This window comes from Rhinolophus hipposideros (genome assembly GCF_964194185.1).
Source record: "Rhinolophus hipposideros genome assembly, chromosome: 7".
Taxonomy (NCBI): Eukaryota; Metazoa; Chordata; class Mammalia; order Chiroptera; family Rhinolophidae; genus Rhinolophus; species Rhinolophus hipposideros.
The window spans coordinates 835,997-851,261 of NC_138053.1; the positions used below are offsets into that span (position 1 = coordinate 835,997).

The 15,265-nt window shown below is 38.2% G+C and overlaps 1 protein-coding gene across 2 annotated transcripts in view; it reads left to right on the forward strand.

Moving 5' to 3' along the window:
* VKORC1L1 (vitamin K epoxide reductase complex subunit 1 like 1) overlaps positions 1 to 15,265 on the forward strand; it is a 63,616-nt gene that overhangs the window by 44,645 nt on the left and 3,706 nt on the right. The window contains exon 2 of one of the 2 annotated variants that reach the window (XM_081053030.1): positions 12,597 to 12,706. The exons of the other annotated variant lie outside the window; for it this stretch is intronic. Coding sequence (XP_080909156.1) covers positions 12,597 to 12,706 — 110 coding nt within the window. The remainder of the gene's footprint in view (positions 1 to 12,596; positions 12,707 to 15,265) is intronic. 2 annotated transcript variants of the gene reach the window in all.

The window sequence follows — 15,265 nt, forward strand, 5'->3', positions numbered from 1 at the left end:
ATAAAGAAGAGGCCACATCTAGTCTGACGAGGGAGAAAAGAAAGAAATTAGACTATGAGTATCATCTGGGGGAAGTTTTTTTGAAGTTTGTAATCTAGGCTCTGCTCCAAAAATCAATCTATGTTTCAGACTCAAAAAAAAGAAAAAACAAAAAGCTGTCAGGATAGTGGTTATCTGGGGAGAAGGGGGCTGCAAGGGGAGTGTGGAGAGCTTCTGAGGCCCTGATATTGCTGTTTCTTAGTGCAGGCACTGGTGCACAAGCCTATTCAGCTCATGGAACTTCATTGAATTTTATACACTCATCTTGAACAACGCAGGGATTAGGGGTGCCAACCCCCAAAAACTTAACTACTAATCGCCTACTGTTGACCAGAAGCCTTACCAATGACATAAGCAGTCAAATTAACACATTTTGTATGTTATATGTATTTTATTCACAATAAATGTATTCTTACAATAAAGTAAGCTAGAGAAAGAAAATGTTATTAAGGAAATCATAAGGAAGAGAAAATACACTTACTGTAATTATTGAAAAAAAATCCACACATAAGTGAACATTGTAGTCCAAACCCTGTTGTTTAAGGGTCCACTGTACTTTTCTATATGTAAATGAGGCTTCAATACAAAAATACTTTTAAAAATACCAGGGCTTCTTGGAATAAGGGCAGATCATTCAAATGTATATAACTTTGTAACCAGATGATTAAGATAAAGTAACAATTATCTTAATATAAACACTGGCAGAGTTAAAAGACTTGTTAAATTTTAGATAAATGAATAGTATGGTCTGTGTAGGACTTTACCTTGGGGGTAGAGGGAAAAGTGTGAAGGAAGCTTGATGGATGAGGAGTTATGGAGACAACAATAAAAGGAACAAAGACTGGGGAGAACCACACATTCAGCAATTTCAAGAACAGGTGAGGCCAAAGCCTGGTGTGGACTGTATTTCTCTGTGGCCTGCTACACTTTGCATTCAGCTACTTTTATTCAGTGGTGTGAAACTTTTAACACGCTGGGGGAAATTGTGTATAACCATTCAACTTGTGTTCATGTCATTCTCCTATTTACTAATGACTTGATTTGCTATACAGAGATTTGTGTTGCAACAGAACAAACCATTCCTAGCTCTGTTGAGCAATACAGGAGTAACAATGTATATTCATTTAACCAAATATTCTGATATACAACTAAGAAGTGTGATATAATTGGGAATTTGGGAAATGGGGAGAGGAGAAAGTGAAACAGTACTAAATCACAGTCTGGTCTTCCATATGGTGAATAGATTATCTAAAAGTAACAAAGCATTTTTATAAAAAGAAATTTGTAGGAAAATACCAAAAGAAACCACCAAAATGAGTTGAAAGGGCTTACCTGTGAAAGGAGTGACTCAGAGGTCAGAGGACTGCTGTTTTTTTTTGTCCTAAGTCTTAAATAATAGTACTATTTGATTTTTAAAACTGTATAACTTGAAAAAAACTGAATATCATGAAAACAAAAAAGTCTCATCAAATAAGTATGTAAGAAATGCGATAAAAAATATGGTGAATGTTTAAATAAAAAAATTTATTAAAGTAAATGACACATTGCCATTAATCCCCCTCAAAATACTCCCCTCACTTCGAACACACTTATCCCATCGTTCTTGCCACTTTCTGAAGCAGTTCTGGAGGTCCTCTTTCGTGTCTTTAGTTGCGCAGTCGCTAACAGCAAGCTATTTGTAACCATTGGGACTTGGAGAGAGAATGCCGATATCAGACGTCCTATGTACACATGCTACTTACATTTTGGTATTAAACTGCTACATAATTATTCTTAACACAGTTATTTCTCACAACAGTACTATGAATTGGGTACCATAATCATCTCCATTTTGTAAATGAGGGAATTCATAGTCCAAGGTTGAGTGAGTTTACTACCCAAAGTCACACAACCTGTTAACAAGGGACCCAAGGTTGGCTGGCTCCAAAGCCCCTGCTGCTTCTAGCACTGGGGTGTCTCTTTGTCAGGAAGCTGGTCCATGTTGGGTAGACACTTCCTTTGTGTAAATTACATTGTTAGTATTTTTTTTGAAGATGCCATGTTTAGTAAGCCTCTTTATAATGCCCAACCAACTTGGAAAGCCAACTCGGTTTTTATTTCTCTGTGTTGCAGCTTACGTAGGTTTGTCTTTTCAATAAAATGTGCTTCCCAGTTTCATAACCATCAAACACAGTGCAATTTAAAATGTTTGAGTATTTATTATACCAATAGGCCATTACAAAATGCTGATCTAGAATTAGAAAAATTAAGGCAAAATACGTTTCCTTCACCAAGCTTGAACATAGAGGGAAAAAAGGAAGAGAAGCAAGAATTCAGTGATCTTACATATATATTTATAAGCGAAAAGAATATTTGTAAATGGTGTATGTGAGCTAGCATTTCAATAAATTCTTCCGCAGAGTAGGAAAATATCCGGGAAGCACCTACATTGTTACTTCCTCTCCTCGTTAATTCTGTATTCTGGAAGGTGTTAGTCATGATGTTAGGGCCTCGGTACGCTTTACATGAGGAAAGAGATTGCAGTAAAATTTAAATTTGATTGAGAGGAAGAGAGCTGAATTGGGAAGACATTAAGGTTCATTATTAATTTAAATGTTATCGATGAACTTGATATATATAGCTTTTTTTTTTGCTGCTGCTATGATTATAAAAGTAATATTTGATCTCTAAGGAAAATTTACAAAATACAGCAAAGTAAAACGGGGGAAAGTACCCTGTTAAGCTCTTCCCCACTACCCAGACACAACTGATATTTTGTAGTATTTATTTTTCTTCTTTAAAATAATTTATCCTTTTTCCAATTAGTTATACATGTCCTTGGTAGAAAATTAGGAAAATACATAAAAGTTTAATAATGAAAATAAAAATTACCTGTCCTCCCACCATACAGATTCTTTTCTTTTTAAACTGAGGTGAAATTTATGTTAACAAAATTAACCATTTTAAGGTGTACATTCAGTGCCATTTAGTATATTTGCAGTGTTGTGCAACCATCACTTCTGTGTAGTTCTAAGGCATTTTTATTACCCTCAAAGGAGACAATGTACCCGTTAAACAGTCATTCATCACTGCACCCTCCCCAGCCCCTGGCAACCACCAATCTACCTTCTGTCTCTATGGATTTGCCTGCTATGGACATTTCATACAAATGGAATCATACAAATGTGTCTCTGGCTTATTTCACCTAGAAATGTTTCCAAGTTTCATCCATGTGTGTCAATACTTCATTCCTTTTTATGGCTAAATAATATTCCAGTGTATGGATGGACCACATTCTGTTTATCCATTCTTTAGTTGATGGGCATTGAGTCGTTGCCACCTTTTGGCTGCTGTGAACAAATACATGTACTTGAATACCTGGGTAATTCAATGCTGGGTAATATGGTAATTCCGTTTCTCTTTTTGAAGAATCATCAAATTGTTTTCCACAGCGGGGCACCATTTTACCCACCAACAATGTAGAAGTGTTCCAATATATCTCCACATCCTCACCAACATTTGTTATCCCCCTTCCTTTTTTTTAAAATCTAGCCATGAAATCTTTTAAAAATATAATTTGTTATAATGCATATTATTTAATTATTTTTTTAAGTTTTCCCTACTTTATCCCACCCCAATTTTAAAAATTTGTCTGAACTGTGATGTGGGTTTTTGGGGGGGGGGGTGGTGGCGGGAATTGGTTGAAAGCAGAGATTTTCAAACTTTTTGATCTCAGGACCTATTTACACTATTAATAATTATTGAGGACCTCCAAAAGTTTTTATTTATGTGGGTTATAGCTTTGATATTTACTGTATTAGAAATTAAAAACAAAAATTATTTAAATGTATTCATTCATTTAAAAATAACAGTAAACACGGGGCAGCTGGATGGCTCAGTTGGTTAGAGTGCGAGCACTGAACAACATTCCCACGTGGGCCAGTGAGCTGCGCCCTCCACAACTAGATTGAAGACAACAAGCTGCTGCTGAGCTTCCAGAGGGGCAGCCACATGGCTCAGTTGGTTAGAGCACCAGCTCTCAACAACAAGGTTGCCGGTTCAATTCCCGCATTAGATGCTGGACTGTGCCCCCCGCAACTAACATTGAAACCGGCGACTGGACTTGGAGCTGAGCTGCGCCCTCCACAACTAGATTGAAGGACAACGACTTGGAGCTGATGGGCCCTGGAGAAACTGTTCCCCAATATCCCCTAATAAAAAATAAACAAAAACCCGTAAACCCATTCCATGTTAACTAAATAAATAACTTCACACACAAACACACACACACACTAGTGAAGAGTGGCATTATTTCTCTTTCTGCAAATCTCTAACTTCTGCCATAATAGAAGACTGTTGTATTCTCACATCTGATCCTGTACTGTCAACGTCACACGTCATCCATGTAGCCTTTGGGAAACTTCCTTATACCCTTATGAGAGAAAGAGCAAATAGTGTTTAGATTTATCCTCAAGGACCTATGAGGCCAGAGTTGGAGAACCTTCAGTTTTATGACGTGTTGTTTCTGGCAAGATTAGGAATGAACTTTCAGCAATTTCTCACTCATGCCTTAAGGAAGTGGTGTGTTAGTTGTTTATGCCCCCAAACACAAAATATTCAAGGAAGGTACTTTTTCAGTCAAAGATGAACCTTTATTAAGAATCAAAGATGAAAAAGAAATTCTCTTTTGTATAATCACTTCATCGATGTTACTATACTGAAGCAAAAAGAATGTCTGTATAGGTGTCTATGATTTTTAAAAATCATTTCCTTTTACTCATTTGGTTAATATCCCACCTTGTTCCATAAATTACTTGGGGCAGCTCTGGAGACTTTTGAATGTAGATGGGACAAAAAAAATGGTTAGAAACTAAGATAAAGCCAGGAATAAAGTTAGCACATAAAATATATTTCATACAGTTCTGTATAGCTTTTAGAAGTGGGAGAAAACTACAATATTTTCAAATGTTCCAACTTGAAAAAAATTTTACTAAAAGGTTTTTAAATTAACTCCATCCTTAGCAATTGTAAAGTGTAGTGTCATTTATGAAAATCTGCTTATTCACCTTTCTCAGGAAAATAATATTAGATAATACCAGTCTCCTTTGCTTGTGAGTTGATTCGCTAACACTTATTACATCAACTTTATCAGAGTTTATTAAACTTTATTGTATTTTCAAGGAATTAAGTAATCTGTTGGTTGAAAATGCTAAAATGGTGATTGCATTTCATCACTTCATGTGACCTACAGGAAAGAGTGTAGCACTGCCATCCAGAGAACTATCCTTGATTCCAGGGCTGGATTCCTACAAGCCTGTTCAGCCAGTACTTCTTGCTCGTGGGTGGGGAGGGGTGTGGATTGATGGGAAGCGACCAACAGAGTTTATTGAACTTGGGAGATGGAAAAACTCAGTCTGGTGTTGGAATGGGTTTGTTTATGAAAGGTACTTAAACTCTCGTTCCACACTCTTGGTAATTATTTGGATTTAGTGTATCTGAATTACAACTAGTATCCAGGCATACCTCCTTTTATTGCGCTTAGCAGATAATGCTTTTTTTGCAAATTGAAGGTTTGTGGCAACCCTGCTTTGAGCAAGTCTATTGGCACATGTTTTCAACAGGCTGAGATGATGGTTAGCATCTTTTATCAAAGTATTTTTAAATTAAGGTATGTACTTTGTTTTTTTTTAGACATAATGCTTTTGCATACTTAGTAGACTACAGTATAGTGAAAACATATATGCACTGGGAAACCAAAATATTTGTGTGACTCACTTTATTGCTATACTTCCTTTATTTTGGTGGTCTGGAACCGAAGCTACCATGTCTCTTAGGTCTGCTTGTACTAGGATTCCTTGGGTGTTCCATTTGTCAGAATTATACAGTTAAGATTTGTGCATTAAATGTATGTAAATTTACACTAAAAATGAAAATAATCGAGTGGTGAGTGGGTAGAGGTAGAGATGAAACAAGAAAGGCACAGAAGCTGGGTGATGGGTACTGAGGTTATTAACACTGTTATGTTCACTTTGTATATATACATTTAAAGCTTTCTGCAATAAAATGTTTTTTTAAAGCAACATTCTAGTCTACCATATTAGAAAGTCAAAAGATAACAATTCATAAACAGCAATGTAAGCATATTATTTAGAAATGTGGAAGTAAATAGGGAAAAACAGTTAAAAGACATCAAAGTAGATGCCTCTGGGGATTAGAACTGAGTGTGGAGAATGGAGAGGGCTGGCATAGGGGATGTCTTTTGTTTTACAAGGCTTTCAGTGTTAACTTTATTTTTTAAACGTTCTGCATGTATTACTTTGATACCGTGTTTCCCCGAAAATAAGACCTAGCCAGACAATTAGCTGTAATGAGTCTTTTGGAGTAAAAATTAATATAAGACCCGATCTTACATTATATTATATATATTATATATTATATTATGATATGATATGATATGATATACCAGGTCTTACATTAATTTTTGCTCCAAAAGACACATTAGAGCTGATTGTCGGGCAAGGTCTTATTTTCGGAGAAACACGGTAGATGTATTTATTGTGTGAATTACTGCATTGTTTTCAAGGAAAATATCCACATGATCCAATGTGAATAATTAGTCATTAGTGGTTAGAATAATAAAAATTCTGTTTGCCCATGATTATTTTGGCAATGTGCCAGTTAGTTCCATTGGGCACATTGTAAATCTGTGGTGCTGATTTACATTTGAATCCCTGCTCCAGATGGGTGGAGCTGAGAAGTCTGGTTGCACAGTTTCTCTTGCCTATACTCTTGCCGGCCTGCAGTTTGTTCTTTACACAATAGTCCAGAGTGAACATAAATAAGCTTACATTACTCTCCTCTCTAAAAGCCCTCAAATCACTTCCACTGCAATTAGAATACAATTCAAACGCTTCATCATGGCCCACAAACAAGGCCACACATGATGTAAATGACTGGACTGCTGCCTCAGTCTCTTGTCACTCTCCCCTCGTCACTGTGGCAGCCTTAGTGGCCTTTTCTTGCACACTCATAGCTCATTCCTGCCTTGGGGCCTTTAAGCTTGCCATTCCTCCTGACATTCAGGATTTAATTCCTGGAAGAGGCCTTACCTGACCATCTCGCTAGAGTAGCCCCCCCACCCCATCTCCACCCATTATCAGTGTGTTCCCGAACCAGAGCATGAGCACATTTTGTTTTGTTTGGAAATGCAGGATCTTAGCCCCACCCTTGACCTGCTAAAGTAAAAGCTGCATTTTTTTTAATTAAATTTATTGGGGTGACAATTGTTAGTAAATTTACATAGATTTCAGGTGTACAATTCTGTATTACATCATCTATAAATCCCATTGTGTGTTCACCACCCAGAGTCAGTTCTCCTTCCATCACCATATATTTGATCCCCCTGACCCTCATCTCCCTCCCCCCATCACCCTTACCCTCTGTTAACCACTAAACTATTGTCTGTGTCTATGAGTTTTTGTTTCTCATTTGTTTGTCTTGTTCTTTTGTTGTTTTTGGTTTATATACCACATATCAGTGAAATCATAGGGTTCTCTGCTTTTTCTGTCTGACTTATTTCACTTAGCATTATACTCTCAAGATCCATCCATGTTGTCACAAATGCTCCTATATCATAGTAAAAGCTGCATTTTAACAAGACTCTAAGGTGATTGTATGCCCTTTTAAATTTTCAAAAACTCTGATCTAGATTAACCTCAATTTCCCTTGTACCTGCTAATAGGCTCCTCCCTTTCTGAAGGGCACTTAGTCATTGGTTTACTTGTTCATTCTCCCTGAATGAAAGGGGCTCCTAGGGCACCCACTTGTCTCACTTGCTAACTTTTGGATCCTGGATCCCAGCGCCTGACCCTTTATCCGCACCTGGGACATGCCCAGTAAGAATTTGATGTGTAAAAGATGCATGAAAGTGGTGACCTTATTTTGTGTTCCTTGAATGGGTAACTGCAGTAAAAATATTCATGGCTCCCAGTTGCTTATAAAATTGAGGTTATTCTTATCTCCCAAGGTTATAAAGAGGTTTTACTCTATTTCTTGGACACTGAGTACTATTAAAGTAGCATGACTAATAATCAATTTACTTATCCTTTTCACGTAGTTTGTCTTCAGAACCAAACTTTGGGGTTTTTTGAGTGCTTTGTTATGAACTTAAAACCATGACTTGTTGGTTTTTTTGTTTTTTAAAAAGCACTGATTCATAATTAAAGTTATCGTAAAGTATTTTATCGAAATTAAATGTTAGTTTGATATTTATATCAAATTTTATTAAGTCAGAATTTCATAATCTTTTTCAAAAATATGAAAATAAGATTCTGAAAATGTTGAGTGAACTGTAAAATTTGCAGTTTACAAATAAAAACTGATGGGGCAAATGTATCAATATTTTTGCTCTTGAGATACTATTCTAGGAAAGACCTATAGTTTGGTCACAGCTTTTTCGTTGTGATCACAAAATACGGTGAATGCTGCTGCCGAGTGCCATCCAACGGAAGGGCAGGGATCTTCAATACGGGAAGAGCTCGTTGAACCTTTGTAACAGTGTGTGACAAGTTTTAACTTGTTTGGTGCAGTCAGTCAGGTGAGAACTCGGTTAAGAGATGGTATGTTTTAAAGTGTGCCGTAAATCACTCTCCATCAGGACAGTGCTCCGTGTCACCCATCATTTCTGGTATATGGCAATGTCTGTCAAATAAAAACATTATTATCCTCATCCACTTTATTCACCAGATTCACTGTGCGACTTCTGGCTCTTCCCCAAAGTCAAAATGATTCAGGACATTGAGTCAACCATGACAGCGCAACTAAAGACACGAGAAAAGACTTCCAAACTGTTTCAGAAAATGGCAAGAAGGAGGGGATAAATGTGTTCAAAGTGAGGGGGAGAATTTTGAAGGGGAGTAATGGCAATGTTTCTTTTACTGTAATAAATTTTTTTTATTTAAACAGTCACCGTATATTTTTATCACATGAGGACGTGCGTTGCACAGTGGCCCTGGCCAAGGTGATGGCTGAGTTGGTCCTGGTCCACCCCCATGCCATTTCCCTCCTTCTGGCCTTGAAGCCAGAGCTCGAACCCCCCCTGGCACACCTTGGCATGCAGCTGAAGTGACCAAAATTAAGGGTAAATGTGGGAGAGTTTTCACGGTCAAGCTGCAGTCAAGGCTGAAGACGGGGCTCTGACCTGTGCAACAAAGTCAGCAAAATGCAGAAACTGGAGGCACTGGTGCTGAAGTTGGCAGTGGAAGCTGAGCAACTGATGGCTGGCAAGCTCAAAAAAGACATGTACCTCGAGAACAAGAAACTCCTTTCGGGAAATGGACAGGAGCTAATCGCAGAGATGGACCATATCCTGGGTGCTCTATAGCCCCTGCCAGTGGGCCCCAGGGTGGGCCCCGGGTGCTGCGTTTACAGACGGCAGGAGTGTGTGTGTGTCACATTGAGGCCAGTGTGTCCTGACATTTGTATGTTGCAAAAGGCCTTCAAGGAAGAGAAGATAGGCCTGCCTCAGGTAACACAAGAAGCTTAGTTCTTGTCCTTTAAGTGTTCCTTAGAAAAAACAACAAAAACACTTCTATTAAAATATCTTTGTGTTTTGAACAAAACACAAATTTGAAGAAATTTTCAATATTAGGTTTTGTTTTGTTCTGAAGCCCAGGATATTCTTTCAAGCCTGTAACTCTTTGTTTTATGCCCTTGTATTTCCTGATGTTTGGGTATTTTGCAAGCATGTGCATGTTTTTTTAAAGCGTGTGTTACCAAATGAAAATAAAGCAGGGATTGTGGAAAAAAAATAGGTGAGTCTCTTGTAGATAGTATGTGGATGGGTTTTATTTTTTTTTTAAATCCTTTCTGACACCCTCTGTCTTTTGATTGGAGAATTTAGTCCATTTACATTTAAAGTGATTTTTGATAGGTGTGTACTTATTGCCATTGTGTTCATCATTTTGTGGCTGTTCTTCTCTGTTCCTTCTCACAATGTCTTGTCATTTACTGGTTTTGATTGGGTCTCTTTCTCTTTGTGTATGTTTTGTAGGTTTTGGTTTGTGGTTACCATGAGGTTCATATATCTATCCATCTGTATCTATAGTAGTCTATTTTAAGCTGATAGCTGTTTAAATTCAAATGTATTCTAAAAGCACCACATTTTTACTTCCCCCTCCACTCTATTTTTGACATTATGTTTTTTATCTTTTTGTTTTGTGTATCCCGACTATTTATTGTGATTATACTTAATTTTGCTACTTTTGTGTTGTCTTTTAACCTTCATAGTAGCTTTTTAAGTGATTGATTCACTGTGTTATATATTTGCCTTTACCAGTAAGATTTATTTTCTTTCCTGTATTTTCTTATTTCTGGTTATGACTTTCTTTTCTGCATAAGGAAGACCTTTTAACCTTTGTAAAGCCAGGTTAGTGTTAATGAACTCCCTTACTTTTTGTTTGTCTGAGAAGTTCTTTATCTCTTCTTCAATTCTGAATGATAACTTTGTCGGATATAGTATTCTAGGTTGTAGTTCCTTTCTTCCAGCACTTTATTTCCTGCCACTTCCTTCTGGCCTGTAGAGTTGCTGCTGAGAAATCAGCTGATATCCTTATGGGGTTTCCCTCGTGTGTGACTTGTTTTTTCACTCTTGCTGCTTTTAAAATTGACTCTTTATCCTTAACTTTTGCCATTTTAATTGTCTTGTTGTGGGCCTCATTGGGTTCTTGTTTGGAAATTTCTGTGCTCCCTGAATTTGGATGTCTGTTTCCTTCCATAGATTAGGATAGCTTTTCAGCCATTATTTGCTTTTCAGCAAAATAAACTTTTTGCCCCTTTGTCTGTATCTTATGGAATTCCTATAGTGCAAATGTTAGAGCACTTGATGTTATCCCAGAAGTCCCGGATACTCACATTTTTTAGAATTCGTTTTTCATTTTGCTGTTGTGATTGGGTGATTTGCACTACTCTGTATCCAGATCAGTAATCCTTTCTTCTGTATTAACTAATTTGCTGCTGATTCCTTTTAATGTATTTTTCATTTTAGCTATTGTATCCTTCATCTCTGATTGGTTGTCTGTAACATTTTCTAACTCTTTAAAGTGCTCCCTTGAGTTCCCCTATTATACTCTCCAGTTTGTTGAGCATCCTTATGACCATTTCTTTGAATTCTCTATCAGTCAAGTTACTTTTCTCCGTCTCACTAGTTGCTATTTCCTGCGCTTTTCCCCTTCATTTGGGGCATATTCTTCTGCCCCCCATTTTGTTGGACTTTCGCTGTTCCGATGAGTTTGATGAAACAGCTATCTCCCCCAGTCTTGAGAAAGTAGCCTCTGTGTAGACTGGGCAGGATGGTGTTAGCAAGCCAGTTGCAGTCTGGTAGGTATGTGGTGCATACCTGTGGACCCAGCTGGACTTGGGCAGGGCTGCTCTGAATGCAGTGCAAAACCCTCCTATGTCCTCACTTTCTCTAGATGGGGCAAACCATGAGTGTGCATGTTTCTAGTTTTGCACCCTCTTGGGTTGGAGCAGCCCCACGTGCAGGAGCAGCAGCTCCCCATTCACGCGGCACAGAGCAGCCCTGCTGTCAGTACCATAATGCTTTGCTGACTCCGCACTTTCTCCCAATGGGGCAGCCCCACGTGCATGCACAGCAGCGCCCCACTATCTGCAGCTTACGGACAGGGCATCCCTTCGGACAGGTACCGCAGTGTTTTGCTAGCTCCATTTTCTTCAGTGCCTTGCCTCCTTGCTGGGGCAATCTCCAGGCAGAGGGTCCCCCTGCACGCACACTGTGACGCCCTTCTGTTTCTGCTGGAGCTGGTAGCTCTCGGAAGATTGGCCGGTATGCGCTGCAGCAGCCCTGCAGGTCCACCCGAGAACCTGGATGGAGCTCCTGACCACTGTTCACTGTCCACTGGGAAACTGAACAGTGGCGCTCACCAGTGCCTACGGTCCTGGAGCGTTCCATCAGCTCCCAGAGAGGCCTGGGGGATCCCCAACCGTCTCTGCGTGGTCTCTGTTGTTTGTTGTGCAGAAGCAGTTCAACTGGTTCTCAGTTGTCTCTCAGGAGGGATTGCTCTAAATATAGGTGTACATTCCATGCATTCTTGGTAGTCTTCCAGTCTACATAGTTTGGATGAAGAACTAGGACAACTTCCATCAATGGCTTTCAACCGGGGTGGTTTTCTCCAAGGGACATTTGGCAGTGGCTGTAGACATTTTTGGTTGTCACAACTGGCAGGGTACTGCTAACACCTAGTGGGTAGGGGCCAAGGATACTGCTAACTAACCAGCCTGTGATGCACTGAACCGCCTCACTACAAAGAATTAGCCCCAAATATCAGTGCTGCTGCTGCTAAGAGACCCTTGCTGAAATGAGAGAACCCTTCTGCAAATTAGCCCTTCTGATTCCCTCAGAAAAAGAGTACTTTGCCTTACCTTTTAGAAAAGAGACTACATAGAAATTGGCTCCTTAGACAATTCAGATGGGTGTTTTGGCATGACATTCTCAGATAATTTTACATTTTTCAAAATTGGAAAACTCAAATATAGGGTTACTGGTTTTCCTTATTTTACAGATGGGGTCGAGGATTTGGTCTTTTGGGTTCCATTTTTGGAAAGGATGGTGTATTAAACCAGCCAAACAGTGTCTTTGGACTTATATTTTATATACTTCAGTTATTACTTGGTAAGTATTTATACAGCAATAGAAAAGTAAGGTTTTTGTTACATTCCATTTAGTACTTTGTGTTTTTTCCCTGAAGTGTGTCTTTATTAAATAAAAGCATGTTAATGATAGAACCGATAGTTTGTTACACATTTTTGTGTCATAAAACTTGATTCATTAAGGTTTTGATGATGCTCCCGCTGAGCTTGGCATCTGGTGGTGTTAAATCAGATATAGCGGCGTCCCGTCCCCTTCAGGGAAATTAATACTCTATAGACAGTTTTCCCTGAAACCTTTGCCTCTGCTATTCTATATATTCTGTAGCTATTTTAAAATATATGCATTGAGAAAACGCTGATAAATGATATTCATAATTCCATCATTTTTACATACCCACTATTTGTCTTCTGCTTTTTTCACTTAATTATATACAAACTTTTATATTCTCTCTCTTAAGTGTTTTCTAATTGTTGACATCAAGGTTTCAATTTGTGTGTGTGTGTTCTAAGTAACACTGTGGTGGTCATCTTTAAAATCACACACACACACATACACACCCTTCCCCCTTTGAATTATTTCTACACAATAGATTTCCAAGCATGGGATGAATGAGTCTAAAACAGATTTTTAAATGGATTTTAATAGGTATTAGCAAACACTTTTCCTTCAATTGTCAGGTTTTCCGAAAGCTTTACCCACATTGTTTTAAAAAGTGTTTTCTATAAAAGAATTTAATACTTATGTATCAGTAGCTATTAATTTTACGATATTTTAATTTCCTTTTATTGGCAATTTAGTAATTGGGATCCATGATAATCACATATTTGTTACACTTAACCGATTCTTTGTCCTTTTTATATTAGTTTTGTAAACAATGCAGCCATTAAATAAAAGTAGGTCTACACATATGTCCTGGAAAGATCAAGACGTAGTTTAGTGAAGAAAGCAAATTATGGTATAAAAGGTATAGGACAACTGTATGTTTCCATGCATGTAAATGCACAGAAAAGGGTCTGGTGGTTGGGGGCTGGGCTGAGACTTTCACTATAGAAAATAAAAGCCCAAATTAAAATAATCTAAGAAATGCTTTGACTGTGTCAGTTTTTAGAGAGAGATGTGGAACAAATTTGTTTATCATATCTAATTCCATTATATACATATTTTAAATCATGTATCATGTATTGTTTTCTATTCACATTTCTGTGTTCACATTCATTTTTAATATCAGTGTCTTTACGTCTTCACCGTGGGAGGCACATTTAAAATCATCTAAGTTTCCAGAGCGCATCATCTTCACTCCCTGCTACATTGTTTGAGATACTCTATTTTTACTTTTATTTTTCCATAGGTAATACATTCACATGGTTCAAAAGTAAAAAAAAAAAAAAGTAAAATGCTGTACAGTGAAAAGCCTGTCCCACCCTCTGCCCACTTCCCACCGCCTCTGATCCCTGAGCAGTAGCTTCTTGTTGTCCTTATAGTTTCTTTAGGCATACACAAGAACATACAAGTATATACTCTTAATTTTTCCTTGTTTTTTAAACTTGAAAGGTAGATACTATACACACTGTTCCCTGTAGTTTTTTCTTGTTTGTTTTGCTTGACATATATCGTGGTGCTTTCCATAGTAGTACATTAAGTGTCTTCATTTTTTACAGCTGCAAAAATTCCACTGCTTGATTGTACAATCATTTATTACATTTTAAATTCCATTGAGAATTTTATCCCAAGCCACCAGTTACATTACATTAGGACAAGTTTGGTTCAAGTATTTAACTAACAGCCAGTATTTAGGGAACATTTGTAACTATTAGCTCTTCTAATCCACACAATAGTCTTAGGAGGTGGTCATGATTATAATCCTAGTTTTACGTTAAGGAAAAGATTGGCACAGAGAAATAACTTGTCCATGTCATTTTGAAACTAATTTCTTAGGTTAAAATTAAGGTGACAGCATAATTTTTGAGGTTTTAGATGTTTAGCATAGGTGAGGTCAGCAGACTTTTTTAGTAAAGAGCCAGATAGAAAATAATTTAGGCTTTGCTGGCTGTTGCAGCTGCTCAGCGCAGGCATTCCAGTGTGAACGCAGCCACAACCTTACCTGAGTCAGTGGGGACCTTATCAGGTTCCCATAAATCTTTATTTACAAAAGCAGGTGGCCAGTTAGATTTGCCAGTCCCTAGCATAAGTAACCCGACAGCATCGTAGTCTTAAAGAGCCTCGTCAAAGCCTCATGCTTTGGTACTGACTGGTGCCTGGGCAGGTGGGGCCATGTACACAGCTCCTCTTCTACAGGCAGCAGGCTGTTCGGCTCCTTACCTGACCTGGCAGCCAGGCCGCCAGCTAGCCACCTATTCTTGTTTTCTCCTGTTCCTGTTATTCTTACCCGCTAGTTAGTTATTGGGTGAGAAGGTAGTTTACTATACTCTGCTGTCTCCTCTGTCCTTGAAAATAAATGTACATTCTCAGTACTGTTGGCTACAGGAAATTACAAAGCAGTATGTGTAAAGATGTCAGATAGCATCCAGAATTCAGGCAGGTTTTTGTCATGAGGGCCCCCACTTCACACACATAACTGCC